At 38.8% G+C, this 23,387-nt stretch overlaps 2 protein-coding genes across 2 annotated transcripts; one reads left to right on the forward strand and one right to left on the reverse strand.

Moving 5' to 3' along the window:
- Nucleotides 1–5,779: 5,779 nt before the first annotated feature.
- Nucleotides 5,780–12,384, forward strand: LOC145739697 (uncharacterized; the record flags this gene model as incomplete). Its single annotated transcript, XM_081994994.1, has 1 exon — nucleotides 5,780–12,384. A coding segment is annotated over one exon (1,041 nt), but the record flags the coding sequence as incomplete, so codon positions are not given.
- Nucleotides 12,160–12,798, reverse strand: LOC145739698 (uncharacterized). Its single transcript, XM_081994995.1, has one exon. It carries the CDS (start codon nucleotides 12,796–12,798, stop codon nucleotides 12,160–12,162), a length of 639 nt encoding a protein of 212 aa, XP_081851121.1.
- Between the last annotated feature and the right edge of the window lie 10,589 nt (nucleotides 12,799–23,387).

Below are 23,387 nucleotides of genomic sequence, written 5' to 3' on the forward strand. Positions count from 1 at the left end.
AAGCAGCAGTTATAAAGCATAAAATTAAAAACATCCAAGGCTTTTGGTGAAAAGTTTGAGTCTTTAATTTTATTGAACTTATGCAGTATGCATGTTACAAAAGCACTGTATGTAGTGTTATCTAAATGCATGTTTGAAGGAACAGTAATAATCCAATTCATATAAGTGTCAATTTTTCAGATCAAATGATGGCTACGAAATTACTTATATGATACGACATTTGCTTATCTAGTACCATAATGGTAAAGCAAACATACAGGGTGTTAAAAATTCGATGCATTAGCCGAGGCATTAGCATTGCTATCTCAGAACTCAAAAACTCAAATTTCTATTTTATTTTTTTACCACTTTAATCAATGGCACCTTCTGGAGGCACTTTTTTATGCTCTTCAAGAAAATAGTTTTAGTTTTCAGCTCAGATGTAACGTTTTTAGATACCAACATCAACTTCAAATTTTCAAATACGGACCTCAACTTTTTATTTCATTTTTCAGTAGCCACAGACCTTCTGACACTAATAATGGGTCACACTTGTCAAAAAAATAAACCTAGTGTACCTACTCGTATTATGTATTTGGTATTGTACCGTCGTACTCCTTAATGACACACTTCTTGTACAACACTGTATATTGTTTACAAACAATAAACTGACACTGACACTTAAGCTCGTAATCTGACAACTTCGACTTCACTACAACCATCAACTCAACAGCTGCTTATATAGGCTTCCATGGTTTCTAGAAAGTTCCCAAATATTCATGAAATTGACTTTCTCTCTCACACTCATTAAGCTATAACATAAATCTCTCTCTATATAAGCAACGGAGCCAGGATTTTCTAGAACACAGACAAAAGAATGTAGAACGTAAACAAAGCAACGTAACATACAGGGGTAACAACAAATAACTAAAGAAATCCTAACTAATAATCAAAAGTTCGCTTCGCAACAGTATTTTAAGATTTTTTAAAAAATTAAGGGATTGAAATTGATATGTTGTCATAATGAGTAGATAATTTAGTTTTATATGATTTAATAATTAGGTTCATTACTCTTTCGAAAAAGAGAGAGAGTTTCTTATGGTACTTTTCATTTATTTAAAAAAAAAAGTTTTTGGTTATTTATTTTTCAGATACTCAAATGTTTGAATTCGAGGTTGAGTTTTGATGAAACAGCTTAATCATATCAAACTAAATTATTTACTCATTATGATAACATATGAATTTCAAATGCTTATTTGAAAAAAAACAAATACTTAAGTACACTAGGTATAATTTTTTGACATTATTATATTCGGGAGGTTGGTAGCTACTAAAAAAACGAAATCAAAAGTCCCGGTCCGTATTTTAAAATATTAAGTTGATGATGGTATCTAAAAAACTAAACGTTGTAGCTAAATACAAACATTATTTTCTTAAATAGCATAAATTAATGCATCCAGAAGGTGCAATTGATTTTCCAAAATAATCAATAATAAAATAAAATAGAAATTTGATTAATTGTTTTTGTTGGATATCTCCGGATGTAATAAAAACAATTTAATTTTTTTTTTTACCAAATTATTTAGTAATAAAATGAGCAACTTTGCCTCCATTTAACTAAAGCTCTATCAACTATACTTTCTGAGATAGCAATGCTAATGCATCTAATTCGTAATACCCTGTATTTGTGCAGCTGCAATGTTTTTTTTAACAATCCAATACTTAATAAAGTTCAATTTTTTGATATTTTGATTATTTGAATTTACCATTTTCTATAAATATGGTCTCAGATGGAAAGTAGTGCGTACATTCTGTGAAAGTCAAGATAGAGAGAGTAGAGATAGTAGATTTCTAGTTTCTACTGTTCAATGTAAAAAGTAATATAAAAAGTTTTAAGTGCATATTGTGTGTGACGTCACGCGGCTTATCACTTCCATCTGTTGTTATGTCAACTAAAGTTCGAATTTGTCACTTTGCTTTTGTTTTTATTTTGTTATGTCAAACAGATTCCCATGCAGCTAAAATAGTTATATTTTTAATTTTAATACAATATTTCAATAATAGTTGAAAATTGTATAATTTCTAAAATCAAGTAAATGTATATTTTTTGAAGGACAAGCCTCTGCTGGTCCGTGTAAGATTACAATGCCAATTTCATACTTACCCTATGTATTTAACCCTGCTGATGCATAATTACTACACATTTTTCTTGTCTGGCATTTTTTAAGTATAATTCAAGTAACAAATTAGCCCTATCTTACAGATCTGTATATGGAATATGCTGAATACTTCACTACTTTTTCATGTGGGTGAGAAAGCATAACTTTTATGAACAAATTGACTTAAACAAGGTTTAAATTACCCACCAAGAAGTACTACATTAGAACAGTGCATAAAAGAGCAAGTTTTAATGTTAGTTAACTATTTTTACTGAAATTGACATTAAAATGAAAAGCATTGCAGTTTTCATTATTGTTTTATGTTAACCCAATAATCATCATTATTTAATTTGGTAAATTGCCTTTTTGAACGTCATTATATTTAGTGTTATCTAAAAGCATGTTTAAAGTAATAGTAATAATGAGGTAGTTTGCAGTGAGTACAAATGATGAACTCAAGACACCGCTTGTATGAGAAATCTTCTATCTTATGAGTACTATGATTATAAAGCAAACACCTTTGTGTAGTTGCAGTGTTTTTAAAATAAGTAGATTTTTCTGAATTTTTAGATAATTTCATTATTCAAGCTATTCTTTTTCTATAAATAATATCTCAGATAGACAGGAATTAACATTAAGGTTGATTTGATTATTTTAATCAGAGTAAACTGTTTGGGTAGCTACAAAAAGTCTCTTGTAAAACTGTGACAGTCCAAATTTTCTTTGTTTTATAATGTAACACCCTGTACATTATAAAACAGAGTATTATTGAATTTTTGAATTTACTCATTGATCGATTGATCAGGAAGACTTGTTACATCTAACGTGCACCGTTTTGTAATCTTTGTTTTTTATAAGCTATGTGATAATATTAGTTTTAATTTAGGCTGGGCAATTTTTTTTAAAACAAAAATTAGAAATGTTTTCTTTTTGTTTTGACTATGCAGGGTGGAGCATAAATTTGTGGCAGAAATAAATATTGGTATTTTTAAATAGAACCACATTTTTTAATACATTTTAAATTCTACACTTATTTCTTAAACTTTTACCCTATACAGGGTGTCTCATAACTATATGACAAAAACAAAATAATATGATTTATTCATATAAACATTTTTCCTAAAGTCACTCCTAAGGGAGATATCGAGCCCTAAAGAACTGCCTTCCAATTAACGTTTTTGGCCGTAACTTCTGAACTACTTTGTAATGTAAAATAATAATTAAACAATTAAATTAAATTAATTAAAAAAAATAATAATTAAATGCTTATTCAATTAATGAGTATTCTTCCGTATCTTTCGTTATTCTACACATAAACTTTGAATACTAATTTACTTAAAAAAACTAGTTTAACGAATATTTTTAATAACATTGTGGTGTAAGCAGTTCAATGAAAAATCGATTTATCTCGAAAACCGTTTATTTTATCAAAATAAAAGAAGAGTACAATTTTATTAGTATTATTTTATATATGTATTATTTTTAATATTATTAGTATTCATTAATGGCGTTTGCAGCTGAAAATAATGACAGCTATCAAAGTTTAAGCAAATTTTGTCTTAGGTACCAGTTAGTTCCTGTCTTTCTGCTAAGACGAGATAAATGGTTTTGATGTAAAACATTAAACCCAAAAATCATTACAATATGCAAAGTGGTTCAGAAGTTACCGCCAAAAACGTTAATTGGAAGGCAGTTCTTTGGGGCTCGATATCTCCCTTAGGAGAGACTTTAGGAAAAATGTTTATACAGTGCGTTTTTTTTAACGCGCAACATAGGATTTCACGTGTTAAATTTTTAAGCCCATGTTAGACCATGTTATTTTGGAACTACAAGTATAAAACTTGACGGGTGGCTATTTCGTACCCTGAAGCTTACGTAAATTTACCAATTCGGCCTAAAAAGTGTTAAAAAACTTGCAAAAAATCATCTTTTTTCGAAAAGGTTTTATCGTTTCATACTCCCTATATGCATTGTTGTTCTTTGTTGTTTTTGATACTGGCAGGGCAGGTAGCAGGTAAAATTTGGCGTAGAAAGTAAAACAGGGTGATCATTAACTTTATATCAAGAAAGTTAAGAACAAAAGAAGTATTTTTATAGGTGAATTGTTCAAATTGACCTCCGTTTGAAGCCAAACAGTATATTCCAAACAATCATAAAATGCCCTTTTGACGTTTAAAAGATGTCGGGTCGTGATGCAGTCAAAATAAGTAACTTCACCTGCTACCTGCCCTGCCAGTATCAAAAACAACAAGGAACAACAATGCATACAGGGAGTATGAAAGGATAAAATCTTTTCGAAAAAAATGATTTTTTTCCAGTTTTAAATCACTTTTTAGACCAAATTGGTAGACTTACTTAAGCTTCAGGGTACTAAAGACACACCCGTCAAGTTTTATACTTGTAGTTCCAAAATAACATGGTCTAACATGGGCTTAAAAATTTAACACGTAAAATCCTATGTTGCGCGTTAAAAAAAACGCACTGTATGAACAAATCGTATTATTTTGACCTCCTCTGTGCTCTATGCTCCCGAGAGATTGTCATATAGTTATGGGACACCCTGTATAAAGGGTGTTACAAATTCGATGCATTAGCATTGCTATTTCAGAAACTATTGTTGATAGAGCTTTAGTTAAATGGAGACAACGTTGCGCATTTTATTGCTTAATAATTTGGTAAAAAAAAATTCAAATTTTATTACGTCTGGAGTAAATTCCAAAATAATCATTAATAAAGTGGTAAAAAACAAATAAAAATTTGCCTTTTTCGGTTTTTGTCGGAAATCTCTAGATGTAATAAAAAGTTTTTGAATTTTTTGTTAGGTATTTAGCTGAAATCGGTTAAAACACGTTGACGTTTTTTATGTTCTTGTCGTAATATTATTTTCTTTGTTTCAGATATTCTCCCGGTGAAGCGAGATGCATAAAAAGTCGTACAGGGGAATGCTGGAATTCTTATTTATTTTACTAATAAACAAAATTGGGGCGCGGGTTGTGTGTAGTTTTATTTACTATTTCGATTTGCTGTTATGCCATATGCAGCATTTTCCTATCCACAATATTTGGCCGCATAATTTTTATTTAATGTCCGTCTAAATGGGGATGTATTAAAAGAATTGTCATTCCTTTAAATGTCAATCTACGCATGGCGAACTGAGTAACTGTGCAGAAGTTGACATTGGAATTGAACCCGACCAGCAATCAGTCATTGTCTTGTCGCTGCATTGATAGTGAACGGACGTGCTAGTGCGAGCGAATCAAAACAATTTTTTTTTACTGATATCTGCTTAGCAATAGAAAGGAATTCTAACTATTTGAACACGGCACTGTCGGGATATACAGGGTTCGTGCAAAAATAGCATGTACCCTGGGAGTTCGCAGTCCGAGTCGGACTTGGTCTCCCAGGACGATGGCTTTACAAAGCCGAAAACTAAAAAAAGGGGGAGGAAACCAAACTCTACCCCCTCATCGTCAAACCCTACAACCCCTACTCAGGACCTTAAAAGACCGGCTTTAGAAAAACCTGCAACACGAGCTACAACCAACAGGGAAAAAACCTCCACTCAAACTTCACCCCCTCCTTCATCAATTGTTATGACCAACAACCTATTTAGGAACCCAACATTTAAATTGGCGTTTTACGTCACCTCACCACCAACTCTAACGAGAGTGCAACTTGCCGTCAAATGGGAAGAAATCAACAAATCTAACAAGGACATTATAATAAAACAAGAATCGAATTTCCTTATTAAAACCAACGATGAGGAAACAACAACCAAATCTCTTGAGCTTCTCAAACAACGTGGCATAATAACATCGTTCAAAGTCCAAAAAAGCAACAATACGTCATCACCAACAACAACCACCAACCGGAACATCACACCATCGTATTCTGCGGTCGCCACGGGTGTCGATTTTGACATTACGGACGAGATGTTTTCTGACCACTTGAAGAGTATTTACCCTCAAATAAGATTCTGTAAAAGAATCATATCGGGACAAAGAGGGGCGCCCACGCTTATGATACGACTGATAACTGGAGACCATTCAACATACGAGCGTCTGATGGCAAATAGGTTTGTGCACTTTCTGGGGCGCATCTTCAGGATAATAGAAAGCAAACCTCCACCACCTATTCCTGCTCCCTGCAGCAAATGTAACGCTTACGACCACCGTTCGGAGGATTGCAGGAAGCCTTTGAAGTGCAACAGATGCCAGGGCACTCATCCAACGAGTGCGTGCACTTCTCCTCTACCAGTCAGGTGTGCAACCTGCAACTCGGACGATCATGCTGCCTGGAGCATGAAGTGTCCCAAACGACCCACTGCTCCCATTGAAGGTATTCCGAACGTGAAGGTGAAATGTCTTAATAAAAGGACAGCTGAAGTGTCCAATTCAATCACAGCACACAGCCGAGTTCATACACCTATTACAACACACGACCACATAATAAACAAATACAAACACCAACTAAACAAGACAGAGAACAATAACAGAGAAGAACTAATCAAGAAACTGCGTAAGCGATTTATTGAAGATTTCAATGTGGACACTTCAGTGGTCTTCTTCGGAAACCATATGTATATTTTGATGATTGATATGTTATCGCCCGACAGAACCTCCCAGACTGAACCCCTTGACCAACTAAGACAAACAATTACTAATATAGAACATTCAATCTAAAACTTATATACGCCAACATCAACGGATTAAATCACAAAAAACATCTTATTTATAATTACATAGAACAAAACGACGCTGACGGCTGCATGTTCGTAGAGACCAAAACCAAACCGGGACAAATTACGACATACAGAGACTGGCTATATATCTGTAAACATGGCAATATAGCTCAAAACGCTAGAGGAGGTGCTACGGTACTACTCAGACCTAAAGTTAAATTAGGGAGAGCAAATCCACCATCCCTTAACAATCCATTAAACGACTGCCTCCACTTTACCATTCCCTATCAACAAGACCTTATTCATGTTTTTTTAGTATACATTCATCCACACTCCAACATAGAACAAAACATACTAACCAAAGCTTGCCTTTACAAATATTCTATCCTTATTGGAGACTTCAACCTCAATCGAAACAAGACGACTCAACTCAATAAATTTCTGGACAACTCAGACTTTATAAAGAAGCAAACACCACCAACATTTTTAATGCCAGGAAATCCGGACTCAACTCCGGACTTATTACTTCACACAGCCAATCTGGCTAATGTGATAAATAATGTAAATCTGACAAACGAACTCGGGTCAGACCACTTGGCTATAACATTTGACCTAGACCTTCAACAAACACAACCGTTGACTCCATCAACTAACACTCAAAAACTAAACTTAAATAAAACAGACGTACAAAAAGTAAAACAATACGTACATGACTATATTCAATCAAATGCGGAAACTTGTTCCTTGGAAAACATACAGAAACAACTAACAATAGCCATAGAAAAGTTTTCACCTCGCACAAAAAACAGTTTCTACCAACATACTTTGCCCAAATTCATTTTAAGACTAATTAAACGCAAAAGGGAACTGTACAGACTATACTCACTCACGCAGGATAACGAATTGAAAATAAACTTAAACGAACTCAACAGAAACGTCAAAACACTAATAGACCAATACAAACAAGACAAATGGTTAGAAGCATGCCAAGAAATTGAACAAGACGCAGGCAAAACGTACTGGCAAAAAATTAAAAAACTTTCACAATATAAAAAAAACCACAACATCGGCACCATAAAAGAAAATGGAACAGAGCTGTACACAGACAAAGAAAAAGCGGACGCATTCGCCCAGCACTTTCAAAAGGCTTTCGCATTTTCTACCCATCCTAACTTTGACCATCAAAACTTGACTAGAATAAATGACTTGTATAACAACTATTTTGACACTAATGTAGACTTTGCAAATGAACTTATCACAGAAACAGAATTCGACGAAGCAATGACACAAATCAAAAACACTGCACCGGGCAAAGACAATATTAAAAGCAAAGTTCTAAAAAACCTTACTCCACAAACGCACAAAACCTTACTAAGCTTATTCAACAAATGCATTAGAACTAATACTCTGCCAAATAGTTGGAAAACGGGTATAATAATACCCATTCCAAAAACCGGTTTAGACCATACGGAGACTCAAAATTACAGACCTATTACATTACTACCAGTACTGAGCAAAATATACGAAAACATTATTAAAACTAGATTACAACGACTAATTGGACAACACGTACCATCATACCAGTTCGGTTTTAAGCCCAAACATTCAACTGTACACCCGCTGTTTATACTGACAAATAACATACAAACAACACACCTTGAAAACAAGAAATCGGCATGTCTCTTTATGGACATAAACAAAGCCTTTGACAGCGTATGGCACAAAGGACTCTTATACAAACTGCACAAACTGAATACACCGGAATATTTACTATATATTATCAAAAACTTACTGGAAAGCAGACAACTAGAAATACGCATAAACAACTCCCTTTCCTTTCCTTTCACTCCTGAACAAGGTTTGCCACAAGGGTCTCCTCTATCGCCATTTCTTTACAATATATATTGCCATGACATTTACAACCACGAATTACATGACAAAAATTACATTAACAAACATGCTTACATACTACAATACGCTGATGACACTGCACTAGTGGTGCATGACAAAACTACAACAAAAGCTGCAGAGAAGCTGCAAATACTGACAGACAAGACCATGCTGTGGTTCTACAAATGGAGACTGACACCAAACGCCACAAAAAACCAGCTACTTTTAACAAACCACCAAATTAAAGACAACTCTCCTACTATAACAGCAGACGGAAACAAAACTATTCCTAAACCAGACGTAAAATACTTAGGAATAACACTTGACCAAAAACTAAAATTTACCAAACATACACAAAACGTAAGAAAAGAAATCATAAAAAGAACAAAACACTTCAGAACACTTACATACAAAGACAAAGGAATAAGTACAAAGACCGCAACCAAAATATATAAATCTATATGCAGACCTCTACTTGATTATGGACATATACTAAGAGCAAATGCAACTGACAAGACAAAAAAACACATACAGGTCACAGAACAAATTGCTCTTAGACTCATAACAAAAATCAGACACCCCCAAAACCCGCTTCACAACCCATCCAATGAATTTTTGTACGAACGAACTAAAATGACAAGAATTACTGAACGACTAACACAACTACTGACAAAATGGAACAACAACCCCCAGAACTGGAACATAATAAACCCTATTTCCCTTCAAAGACCAACTCGACAATCCCGCTTCACGTTTCCTTACTCCACTCTGTTGGAGCATTTCAACTAAGTGTGAAAAACATCTGTATGTATGTAAATATTAGTGTATATAGACATTATTGTTATGTTAATTAAGTGTGTTGAGCAGAATTTATTTTATTTTTTTCTCTTGCATGTACCATGGGCAGAAAGGCCACGCGGCCGATAGCCCTTTTTACTGTACCGCGGTACTGTGAAATAAATATTATATATACAGGGTGGACCATAAGTTATGGGACATAGAGCTACAGCATATTCTTGACATCAAAATAATACGATTTAGCTAAATTGTCCTATGCCAAAAGTTAATATTAAAATAGATACAGGGTGTGAAAGTTAAATTTAAATTTTTGATTTTTTATCATATCTTCACGGTCTATTCATATAAAGCACTGAAATTTTATATAGGGGGGTTTTGCTAGGCGGAAAATAGGATGCTTTTATCTATTTTGTAGTGGCCGATAGGGGGCGCTACCGGCAACCATTTCAGCTGCTTAAAAAGACTCAAACTTTTATTTACACAAGTGAACCGGCTATACAACTTTAAAATATGATTTTAATAAGGTTTCTAAGTAAAAAAGGTATACATGTTCTGAGTCCTAAAAGTTGACCGTTTTCGAGATAATTAATATTTTAATATTGCATACATATCCATATGCTAATAGATTAAAAAGTTAAGGATGAAAGAAAATTTATGTAATTCGTACAAAACATAAAAAAAGTAATTGGGAGACCTTTTAGATAAATCACACAACAAAAATACCGAAAATAATAGATAATAAATCGCATTCGTATTCTCAGTTTTTTATCTGAATGATGAAACAATTTAAACCACTAGAAATTAAAGAATTAGAAATAAAAAATGTTTCTTTTGGACAACAGGTGTTCTACATAGGCAAAATAAAAACTTACTTTGATAAAAAAAATAATTTACTAATTTGAAAGTTGCTCTTTGCAATACCAAAATGGTAAATATCTCGAAAACGGTCAACATTTAAGACCCAGAACAAGTATACCTTTTTTACGTAGAATACCTATTAGAATCATATTTTGAAGTAGTATCGCTGATCCAGTTGAAAAAAAAAAGTTTGAGTCTTTTAAAGCAGCTGAAATGGTTGCCGGTAGCGCCCCCTATCGGCCACTACAAAATAGATAAAAGCATCTTATTTTCCGCCTGGCAAAACCCCCCTATATAAATTTTCCGTCCTTTATATCAAAAGACCGTGAACATATGATAAAAAATCAAAAATTAAAATGTAACTTTCACACCCTGTATCTTTCTTAATACTAACTTTCGGCATAGGACAATTTAGCTAAATCGTATTATTTTGATGTCAAGAATATGCTGTAGCTCTATGTCCCATTACTTATGGTCCACCCTGTATATATATATATATATCTATCAAACGTACAATTTATTTTCCAACTGATTAACATCCTACAGCAAAATTAACTTTTTGTGTCTGCCCAGTTCCGAATTATATCGAAGAATCAACCTTTTATTGTAAAGGTTGCGTGTGGAACCAAACTAAGTAAAAAGTGAATTAACTAAGTTTAATTTAGTTAAGTGCAGTGAAAAATAATAGTACAATTAACATGTGAATAAAAGCAATTAACAACAACTGAACTAATCTAATCTAGACCTAATAAGAGAGAGCCGCCAAACGTCATAACTGTAAAAGACAGCTACAACACTGTTGCCAATTCACATACAATTATTGTATTGGACATACGATCAAAACTTCCCCTCAATACAATAATTTAAAAAACTTATTTGCTAAAACAAACCAAATCAGAATACATTCATGTTTAGAAAACAAGTTACATGATAAACTTTTTGTTAATACATCAGCAACCTGATTATTTGTGTCTACATACATGACATTAAGTACATTATCAGTGATCAAGTCTTTAATATAGTTAAACTTTACATCTACATGTTTTAGCCTTTTATGTTCAAACTTGGTTGTCAGTCGCATGCAAGATTGGTTGTCCTCAAAAATAGTGAAAACCGTCTTTTGGAAACTCAAATCCTCCAATAAACTTACCAACTATACTCCTTTTGCAGCTTCACACAATGCTACAAACTCTGCCTCAGTAGATGACAACGCCACAGTTGACTGTTTTCTTGTTGTCCAAGATACTACACAACCAAAAATCTTGAATAGATATCCAGTTGTGGATTTTCTTCCTTCTAGATCACCTGCCCAATCTGCATCTGCATAGCCAACTAGCAGATTATTATCATCATTTGGATAAAATAACTTATATTCTACCGTTCCTTGGAGATATCCCAAGATTCTTTTCAGTTTTTGCCAAAGTAGTTGTGAAGGTTTTGATTGAAATCTACTACACAAGTTTACTGCAAAACAGATATCTGGCCTAGTCGCCAACACAAGGGCGTACCCAGGATTTCAGCTAGGAGGGGGCAGGGGTAAAGTGACCATAATTTTTGAGGCTCAATGTCGGACAAAAGAAGCGCCGTAGGCGAAAAATTTTAAGGTGCCACGCCCAAACGTCTTGAAAATTAAGTACTTAAAGTACTTATACTGTCACTAGTAAACTAGTAATAATTTATATACAGGGGTGGGCATAAGTCACCTGGCAAATTTGCAAAAATTCAAGAAATTTTATAAAACGGAAACACAAGTTTAAGAAACGTTCGTTTTATTTCATTATAACACAAAAATATTTATAATAGGTGTTGAAAATGGTCACCGTTCATCTCGATACACTTCAAATAACGTTTTTCGATCGAATTAACAATACGGGCGAGCATCGCGAGGTCTTCATTGATGATATCGAACTCGACTGTTATCCAATGTTTGAGATCTTCGACATGTGCTATCGGATGCGTATAAACCCGGTTCTTCATTAGGCCCCAAATTGAAAAGTCCATCGCTGTGAGGTCCGGAGACCTTGGGGGCCAACCAATGCAACCACCTCTACCAATCCATCCTGGAAAGTGCTCGTTGAGGAAAGCGCGAACCTCCAAGCTGAAATGCGGCGGGGCGCCATCCTGCTGCAAAATTATGTTCCGTCCTTCGAATCTGTCGTCCTCATCCAAGGTGACGCGTAATTCTTGTAAAAGCTCCAAGTAAGTTTCCGAATTAACGGACACGTCGAAGAAATAGGGGCCAACTATCCCTCGATGATTCATTCCGGCCCAAACCATAACTCCAGGAGAATTCACTTCCTTTTCGAGGATCTCATGAGGATGAGCATCGGCCCAATAAACGCAGTTATGCCTATTTACCCTGCCATCAACCTTGAATTGTGCTTCATCACTCCACAAGATTTGTCTCTCGAAAAAAGGATCGGCTGCTTTCATAATTAGGTACTTTTCATAATGAAAACTTGACTCGAACGTTTTGTGCCATTTTACTCAAAAATTACAATCTAACAACGCAAAAAACCGGTTTGATCTGTCTTGCTTGAGGTCGACAAGCATACTAACTTATGCTCACCCGGCCGCGTTGCTACGCGCACCTGAAATCCGAGCGAGAGTGGTGGGTCTGACGCATGAACTGTTTTCAAGGCTGCCAGGTGACTTATGCCCACCCCTGTAGTTTAGAAGTGTTCAAATAAAATATTTCAACTTACCAGGGCAGAGTCAAACAGTTACAGATACAAAGATATTACTAAAAATTAATTTTGAACTTCAAAAAGAAACTAAACTAAAAGCGGTTAATATTTCCACTTAATGATCATGTGCATGCGGCGGCGCAAAGGCAAAACAAAACATTCTACCTAACCCCATTTGTTTTTCCTACCGGGAGAACGCTAAACTGCGCAATTAATCACGAGAATATGACTACAAATAGTTAATGGAAGAAATTCAAGTTTTCAAAGCTTGCCGCTAGATGCCGCCACATTTCAAGTAAAATTATGCAGGGCAGTAGAATGAATGATTAATCGAATGTAAAATCGAATAAAATAAATGTTCCTGATAGCGGGTGAGCGCCGTGCAATAATATAATGGTCATTTAACAAGCTATTTTATCATTAATTTGTATAAATCCATAAATACTTGAAATACGGACGTTTTGACGGACAAATATTAATGACGGACCCACTTCTTCAATGACGGACTGTCCGTCACAATGACGGACGTATGGTCACTTTAGGCAGGGGGCTGCTTATACCTGGGGGGTAATTGTGTAACGTTTTGAACGTCGGTCGGTAAGAATTATACGTCATTTTTGAAGTTTAATATATGGAGCAAATTTCAAAATGACGTATAAATCTTACCGACCGACGTTCGAAATGGTTACACAATCAGCCCCCTGTTTCGAAAAGATCGTCGGTCGGGTATATTGAAACAAAAAATCATGAAAATTTACTTTTATTCATTAATTTTGATGATGACACAAAACAAAATATTATACATAATTATACTATACATTATGTATAATATATATATTATGTATGTATATATTAATTTAACAGTAATCTTCTCGGATTTGCCGAAAATTTGTCTATGACAGTCTTTTCAATAAACTCACTGTTGTCTTTTAAATAATTACGATGTACGTTCATCAAACATAAACCCGTAAGCCTTTCTTCACCCATGGTGCCTCTAAGCCACGTTTTAACTCTTCGCAGCGTACTGAAGGACCGTTCTACGGTCGCTGTGGTGCATGGGATAGTGCTTAAAATAATTAATGCCTTTCTGACAGCAGGGTGAAAAATGTTGGCTTCGTTGAACAGATCAACTACTTCTATGTCCCTTAATTGATCATCTGATAAAGCCTTCGTCACCCATAAATTATGCCAAAGGTTCAGTTCTCCGGTGATATCCAGGTTATAAAATTCTTGGAATGATTCTGCGTTTTTGTGTAGGTCTGTAATGCTGGTTTTTGTCATATACAAGGGATGTAGCCTGCTTAAAGCAAACGCCGGAGTATTTTCTTGGGAGAATCGAATATTCAATGATGAAATGAGTGAATCAATGTATGGTATTATCAGGGAACGCCGCCAATATTCGTTATCATTGTATGATAACGATTCCACCCCGTCAATAGGGAACGTGAATTTCGGCCTCGCGAATGTATAAATTTTCTGCGCATCCCATCATTGCACTTCTGCGCAGTTGCCAGGAATCGATGCAGGAGGGGGGTCTTATTATGTCCTGCAAGTTTCATGATGGTGGCTCAACCCGTTCGGGAGTTATGGAGGTTCAAAGTTTGAAACTACCGAAAATGCTACTTGCTTCCTTAATTAGACAGGCTGGTGTGCCCAGGTTTATGGGGGGATTCTAACCAAATTTGGGGGTCATACTAAGGTCCCCAAAAACTTTTTACGTAGGACTTTAGTTTTCCCCCCACCCCCCCCCCCAAAAAATGTTTATACCTGTATCTCGGCAGAGTCATGACTTGGTGGCGAGTTGAGCCCGGCACCGGTGTCCACTTGGGCACTGTGTTCGAACGAAAATAAGAATTTTTGTGCGCATGCGCGAACGGTTTATAGCTCATAACTCGGAAACCCCTTGACCGATCGGGATGGGCTTTGGCATGGGGGGGAATCTTGGGAAGACCCGTTGGTGGCACCCAGTTGGGGGCGGCAAGGGGTGGCAACTTTTTTAAAATCATTTCCACGCGTTGTCCCTTGGGGGGGTGTTAGAAGGGCCCGAATAGTGTCCAGAAAAAAATTGGCGTCAAAATTGGGGGGCGGCAACCTTCCTTCTGGGGGCGGCAAACACTTTGAGGCTCCATAACTTAAAGGGGGGTAGAGCTAGGACCACCAAACTTGAGGGACACACAGAGGGGGGCCGGGGGGGAAAAGGGGGTCATCCCCCCCCTCCCCCCTTTTTCAAAAATTTTTGTATCTGGCACAATATAACTTTGGTAAAAGACCTCTCAAGGTCTTTGAGGTCCCTATGACTGACCTACCATCCCCCCCGAAGGTCAACTTTCTGCGCATGCGCGTAAGGCGGCTACAGTTTATTGCCCGAGACCTGAGAAACCTTGATGCGATCAATTTGTACTTTGGGGTGTGGGAGGGGTTTGGGGGGGAGCATTTGGGGCACCACTTCCTTTTCCCCCCAGGGGGTTGAAAGGGGGGGAAAAATCCTCATCTTTGGGATATCCAAATTTTAACTCCTTTGCTATAGGACTGGTCGCCCGCAGACCCATCTGCTAAAATTTTAACCCTTTTCGATCCCCCCTGTGAGGAGGGGGGGAAAAAAAAAGGGTTGCGGATCGGATTTTCGAAGATTACGTAGGGTTGTAGAGCAACCCCGATTTAGTTAACAAAATTTTTTTTCCAAAATTTTCCGGTGAATTTGTATTATAAAAATATTTCATATTAGCCCCATTTTTTGACTTTGAAAATGAAGCGAAGAAGTTCGATATCATCAGACCTAGAAAAAAAAATCAAAAATATTAGGTTTTTTTGCAGCAGGATGCTCCTAGGACCCGTCCTAAGCCTATATAACACAATTTGTATTATAAAAATATTCCATACTAACCCCATTTTTTGACTTTGAAAATGAAGCGAAGAAGTTCGATATCATCAGACCTAGAAAAAAAAATCAAAAATATTAGGTTTTTTTGCAGCAGAATGCTCCTAGGACCCACCCTAAGGCTATATAACACAATTTGTATTATAAAAATATTCCATATTAACCCCATTTTTTGACTTTGAAAATGAAGCGCAGAAGTTCGATATCATCAGACCTAAAAAAAAATCAAAAATATTAGGTTTTTTTGTAGCAGAATGCTCCTAGGACCCAGCCTAAGGCTATATAACACAATTTGTATTATAAAAATATTCCATATTAACCCCATTTTTTGACTTTGAAAATGAAGCTAAGAAGTTCAATATCATCAGACCTAGAAAAAAAAAATCAAAAATATTAGGTTTTTTTGCAGCAGGATGCTCCTAGGACCCGTCCTAAGCCTATATAACACAATTTGTCTTATAAAAATATTCCATATTAACCCCATTTTTTGACTTTGAAAATGAAGCGAAGAAGTTCGATATCATCAGACCTAGAAAAAAAAATCAAAAATATTAGGTTTTTTTGCAGCAAAATGCTCCTAGGACCCACCCTAAGGCTATATAACACAATTTGTATTATAAAAATATTCCATATTAACCCCATTTTTTGACTTTGAAAATGAAGCGAAGAAGTTCGATATCATCAGACCTAGAAAAAAAAATCAAAAATATTAGGTTTTTTTGCAGCAGGATGCTCCTAGGACCCACCCTAAGGCTATATAACACAATTTGTATTATAAAAATATGTGGCTTTGGATGCCGCGGAGGCGTCGAGAATAAGCCACTCATGTAATATTCAACACTAACTGTTTATTAGACAGCTACAAACGTGATATTACATAAAACATCTTAAAGTCTAGGTCGTACGAATTGGGTTGTAATCGCGGATCGCAAACTCTCTCTTGCCGCTCTCTGTCACTGTCAAGTCCCCCCCGTCGATGTCCGGGGTCTGTCTATTGTCGTCTACCGACGAGGTCCGCGGTGTTGCCAATACGATCAGCTGACGCTGATCTGGGGCGAATGCCAATTCGGCACAGGGCTCCCCCCCAGTGAACAACCCCGGCGGTTGTGAACGGTGAAAGGCATGGAGTTGTAAACGATTGGCGTAAGAATGTTCTTCCAACAGATGGTGGGATGCTGGAACGTAGGCTGGCTTAAGTCTGTCCATAGAGACTCGTTGCTGAACATTCTTGACGTCTATGGTCAAAAACTTGTCGTGGCGCTCCACCACTTTGTACGGTCCGCTATAGGGAGGCGTTAGCGGGGGCTTCGCTTGGTCTGCACGAACGAACACATGCGTTGCGGTTTGCAGATCTGGGTGGACGTAGGCGGTGCGAGCTGCAGTTGAGTGATCACTTGTTGGTTGTGGACGTAATGCCCTCATGACGTCGCGTAATCGCTGTACGAAGAGATGTTCGTCTGGTCTATTTTCGCTGGGGACAAGTAACTGTCCAGGGAGGCGGGCGGGCGTACCAAAGACCATCTCGGACGCGGTGCAAGCGATATCCGGCTTGAACGTATTGCGGAGGCTGAGTAACACCAGAGGGAGGGCTTCCACCCAAGAAATCACATCCGCGGCAATCAGGGCTGCCTTAAGTGTGCGATGGAAGCGCTCGATGCATCCATTTGCTTGTGGGTGGTAAGCGGTCGTCTTAATGTGCTGAACGCCGAGCATGACGTTGAGCTGTCGGAAAAGTTGGCTTTCAAATTGGCGGCCTCGATCTGTCGTCACCGTCGCAGGAACACCAAAACGGGAAATCCAACCCTCCAGAAGTTTGCTTGCCACGGTCTCGGCGGTTATTTCCTTAATCGGGATAGCTTCTGGCCACCTTGTAAAACGGTCAATGATCGTAAGAAGGTATCGGTAGTCATGACTCGGTGGAAGGGGTCCTACAATGTCTAAATGAATATGAGTGAATCGATCGTCAGGCATACCTAGTGGTGCTAGCGGTGTCCGAGTATGTCGTCCAACTTTGGCTCGTTGGCACTGGAGGCATTCTCTAGCCCAATGCTTCACTTGGCGGTTCATGTTGTGCCAAACGAAACGCTCTGCAATCATCCGCAACGTTGCGGCGTATCCTGGGTGTGCTTGGTCATGAAATTTGCGAAAAATGTCTCGCTGGAAAGCGGCTGGCACATACACGCGTATGCGTTCATTTTGTATAGAACAGTACAGCGGCTGCTGGCTATCCGGTGGAGTAATACGTTGAAGTCGTAAGGAACTGTTTGGGTCACGTAAAATTCGTTGCAGGTCATCATCGGTAGTTTGGGCATCAGCAAGGCGGTCGAAATCAATTGTAACGGCTGCGGCTACCGCGTCTAGTTCGGTGCGGGAAAGGCAGTCAGCAACTACATTATCTACTCCTTGAACATGTCGAATGTCGGTGGAGAATTGTCCTATAAATTCCAGCTGTCGAATTTGTCTCGGGGATTGACGATCATGTCGTTGTTGGAGAGCATATATTAAGGGCTTGTGGTCAGTGTAGATGGTGAACTGTCTTCCTTCGAGAAAATGGCGGAAGTGCTGAATGCCACAGAATATAGCTAGCAATTCTCGATCATAGGTGCTGTAGTTCCGTTCGGTCCTAGATAGCTTACGGGAGAAAAATGAAATCGGTTGCAAGTGTCCGCCAACCAGTTGTTGCAGTACGCCTCCAATTGCAGTATCCGATGCGTCGACAGACATACTAAGTTGAGCATGTGGTGCTGGGAAGACTAATTCGGAAGAGGCGGCTAGGAGTTCTTTGACTCTCGAGAAAGCTTCTGCTGCGGTGGGCGGTAGACTGAGGTCACGCTGGTTCCTCTTTTGAAGAGACAGAAGCTCAGTTAGAGGCATTAGCTCTGTCGCGGCGCCTGGTAACCAACGCCTGTAGAAATTCACCATCCCCATAAAGCGGCGTAGCTGTCGGTAGGTCGTAGGCTGCGGAAAATCTCGTATGGGACTGACTTTAGCAGGTAGGGGCAAGATACCCGTTGGTGAGATTTTTACACCTAAGAAGTTAGCCACTTGGGTTCGAAATCTAGATTTCTCCTGGTTAATTTGGAGTCCGTTTGATTCCAGAATGCGGAGAACTATTGCTAGGTGCTCTTCATGGTCGACCTCCGTTGCTGAAGCTACCAAAATGTCATCAACATACGACGTCCAGGTAACGTTGTAGGGTTTGAGCAGCGTTCCGCAACCCAAATGGCATCCGTAGGAACCCATACAACCCAAAAGGCGTCGTCACCGCCGTTTTTGGGACATCTTTCGGGTAGACCGGAATCTGGTAAAATGCACGAACGAGATCAATAGTCGAGAAGATTCGTTTACCGTGCAGTTGATTAGCAAAATCCTGTATGTGTGGTATTGGGTACCGGTCGGTCTTGGTAACAGAGTTCAGGCGGCGAAAATCTCCACAGGCGCGCCACTGGCCGTTGGATTTCTGGACCATATGCAGCGGGCTGGCCCAAGGTGACTTTGACGGTCGGATAATGCCAGTTTGCAAAAGGTCGTTGAACTCGTTACGAGCTGCTTGCAGACGATCTGGTGGAAGCCTACGCGGCTTGGAATGAACTGGACTGCCCGTGGTTTCTAGGTAATGTTGTACCATTTCGGGGTCTCCGGGGAGGGAGATTGAGCGCTCATAAGGGTGAGCAGTGGACAGCCCTACTTCTAAAGCTCTGACCCTTCGGGAAATGCACCTTACGTTGGCAGGTACCTTAGGACCTATAAGTCGTTTGTTACGCAAATCTACTGAAATGCCGAAATGTGACAGAAAATCGGCGCCTAAGATTGCTGTGGTAACATCCGCCACCACGAATGTCCAGGTAACTGGGCGTTCAAGACCAAGGTTGAGAGTCAGCTGTTTCTGTCCGTAGGTCCTGATGCAAGATCCGGTTGCAGAGTACAGATAAATGTCGGTGGGCTGGATAGCTACACAAGCTTTTCGAGGCAGCACGCTGACGTCGGCACCTGTGTCTATAAGGAATGCAGTTTTGTTTACCTGGTCGTTTATAAAGAGGCGACGTGGTTTAAGGGGGGCGACGGTTGTCGCCACTACTGCACCCCCTGGTCGTTTTTTGAAAACCTGCAGGGTGGTCTGCATTTCTTGGCCTTAGATCCAAATCTTTGGTGGAAATAGCAGATGTCATTATCGGGAATAGTCGTCGTCTTCGTCGTCTGGACAGATTGAGAGGAACCCTGGGTGTCGCATTGCTGTTGAGGTGGTGAGTGTCTCTGGTTTGTCTCAACCTTGGTGGCTAGGGCACTTATTTGGTTAGTTAAGTCAGTCACTACCTTCTCCATTGAGGTTTTCGTTTCTATGGGCATAATCGGGGAGTTTGCACTAAGTGTAAACTTGTCAGCCTTTTTGGCAAGTTCTTCTAGGTCGCCATCGAGGATAGAAATAACGCCCCTGACCTGAGAAGGTAAACGGTCAAGCCAAAGGTTCTTTAATACCTGTGTACTGATGTTATCTAGGGCGAAGGCTTGCATACGGTGTAGCAATTGGCTGGGTTTGAGGTCGCCCAGTGTCATCTCCATAAGTCGATGGATCTTCTCGTCATTACTGGTGCCGTACCTGTCCAATAAGCGAGTCTTCAGGTCGTTATAGGCCCTACCACTAATAGGATTCCGCAAAATGTCAGACACTTCAATCAGAACGTCACTGTTCAAGCTTGCAACAGTATGATCAAATTTACACCCATCAGATGCGATCCTAGCTTGTCTGAATTGTGCTTCTAGGCGTAGGAACCATAGTTCGGGTTCGGCCCGCCAGAAGTCAGGTACCTTTATACCCACTCGGGCAATTATGGTGTGGTCCTGGTCGAGAGCGTGGTCAACCTGATCGGTGCCGGCAGTCGGGGCTTGAGGGGTGTCCGAACCTTCCATCGTAAGTTCTTGTCGGGTATTTGTGGTTGGGTGAACTGGGGCCCTGGCTTCTGTCGTTGGTCGCGCCTTGGCCGTCGTCGGGTTCACCAATGTGGCTTTGCCGTCGTCGGGGCTTTGCCGTCGTTGGGGTCACCAATGTGTAGGTGACGCGCACGTGTTCTCGCCTTTGTCGGGGTCACCAATGTGGCTTTGGATGCCGCGGAGGCGTCGAGAATAAGCCACTCATGTAATATTCAACACTAACTGTTTATTAGACAGCTACAAACGTGATATTACATAAAACATCTTAAAATCTAGGTCGTACGAATTGGGTTGTAATCGCGGATCGCAAACTCTCTCTTGCCGCTCTCTGTCACTGTCAAGTCCCCCTCGTCGATGTCCGGGGTCTGTCTATTGTCGTCTACCGACGAGGTCCGCGGTGTTGCTGACGCTGATCTGGGGCGAATGCCAATTCGCCACAAATATTCCATATTAACCCCATTTTTTGACTTTGAAAATGAAGCTAAGAAGTTCGATATCATCAGACCTAGAAAAAAAAATCAAAAACATTAGGTTTTTTTGCAGCAGGATGCTCCTAGGACCCACCCTAAGGCTATATAACACAATTTGTATTATAAAAATATTCCATATTAACCCCATTTTTTGACTTTGAAAATGAAGCGAAGAAGTTCGATATCATCAGACCTAAAAAAAAAAACAAAAATATTAGGTTTTTTTGTAGCAGAATGCTCCTAGGACCCAGCCTAAGGCTATATAACACAATTTGTATTATAAAAATATTCCATATTAACCCCATTTTTTGACTTTGAAAATGAAGCGAAGAAGTTCGATATCATCAGACCTAGAAAAAAAAATCAAAAATATTAAGTTTGTTGGCAGCAGTATGCTCCTAGAACCCACCCTAATGCTATATAACACAATTTGTATTATAAAAATATTTCATATTGACCTTATTTTTTGTTAATTTAACAATCGCAGTTGACGGTGGCAGTTCAAGAGATTGCCAATAAAACTAACGATTTGTTGTCCAGATGCGAAAATTTTAATATTCTTAACTTTTTTATCCAAAAAAATCGGTTCTTTTTAGAACCACAAAATATAATTAAAAGACATTTGCTTTGAAATATAATGGTACGACGTTAGACAACATTTTAAGCAATGTTTATTGTAAGTAATGGAGATATATTTACGTTTAAATACAAAAACAACTGAAAATTTCCATGCGGTCGTTCGAGTGGCGCCACTCCGTCGGGCTGGACTGACTAACGGTAAACAGGGTGTTATTTTGCTGCTTTTTATCAATCAATAATAATACTTTGGTTAGTTTTGTGCGTATATTCAGTATGTATTAATAATAATAATAATAATGCTTTATTGTTCAAAGATACAAAAATCTCACTGACAAAGCCATAACTTAAGTTAATTATTACAAAATAAATTAAAATCCAATTAGAACTATTAACAATAGGGGGCAAACCGCAATCAATTACCCGAGAGAAATTCTGCGACAGAGTAATAAGACTTATTAATCAAGTAGTACTTTAGCTGCCGTTTAAATACGTTAAAATTTGAAGTACCTCTTATGTCAACCGGAATGCTGTTAAAAATTTTACCTGACAAGTACAGTACAGAGTTCCATACCAGTGCGCTGCTAGGTACTGGGAGGCGAACCATATAGCAACTGCGAGTGACCGATGGCGCATGGCTGTAAATACTGTCATGATGCTTTCTGTGCATCAAGCAAGCCGTTTCAAAAATAAAAAGTGAGGGCAGAGTGAGAATCCTCTGGTCAATAAAATGAGCCCTACAAGAGTCTCTGGCTCCAAGGCCACACATACTTCTAACAGCCCGCTTCTGCAATCTGAACACCCTGTCAAAGAGCCCAAGGCGACAGGCCCCCCAGAAGCAAATTCCGTACCGAAGGTGAGACTCAGCTAACGAGAAATACCGGTTTCGCGCCACCGAGACCCCAAGGTTCTGTCTTACACTACGCAGAGCATAACATGCTGTGGCGACCCTAGTGCAAAAGGCATTAACATGTCCCTCGAACTTCAGCCTCCTATCGATCTCCAGACCCAAATACTTGCAAGACTCCAACTCACTCACAGCAGTTGGTCCCATATATGCCTCTAGATCGCAATTAAAATTGAGAATGTGTGTTTTTGAAATATTGAGTGTCAGACCATTTGCCAGGTCTTCACTAATTGCCGCCCTCTGTTCCGGAACACCTCTGCAACGCCATACAATTGCAGTGTCGTCAGCAAATGAGACGCATTTACCATTTTTCACAGACAGAGGAAGGTCATTGACATATATGAGAAACAGCAAAGGTCCGAGAATCGAACCCTGTGGCACTCCCGCAGTAAGCTCGCCCACCGAGGATGTAACAGCACCAAGCCTAACCGTCTGACGTCTGTTCGACAAGTAAGACCTCAACCATGTTAAACAGGCACCTCTGAAACCGTATCCCTCCAGTTTGCGTAGCAGAACGTCATGCCGCACTGTGTCGAAGGCCTTAGTGATGTCACAGAAAACTGCGGACGCCAACT

This window comes from Ips typographus, unplaced genomic scaffold (genome assembly GCF_016097725.1).
Source record: "Ips typographus isolate SLU unplaced genomic scaffold, UJ_Ityp_2.0 IpsContig34, whole genome shotgun sequence".
Taxonomy (NCBI): domain Eukaryota; kingdom Metazoa; phylum Arthropoda; class Insecta; order Coleoptera; family Curculionidae; genus Ips; species Ips typographus.

Bases quoted from the DNA above. Each gene is read 5' to 3' on its own strand.
- LOC145739698 (XM_081994995.1), bottom strand. From the start codon at position 12,798: ATGAAAGCAGCCGATCCTTTTTTCGAGAGACAAATCTTGTGGAGTGAT.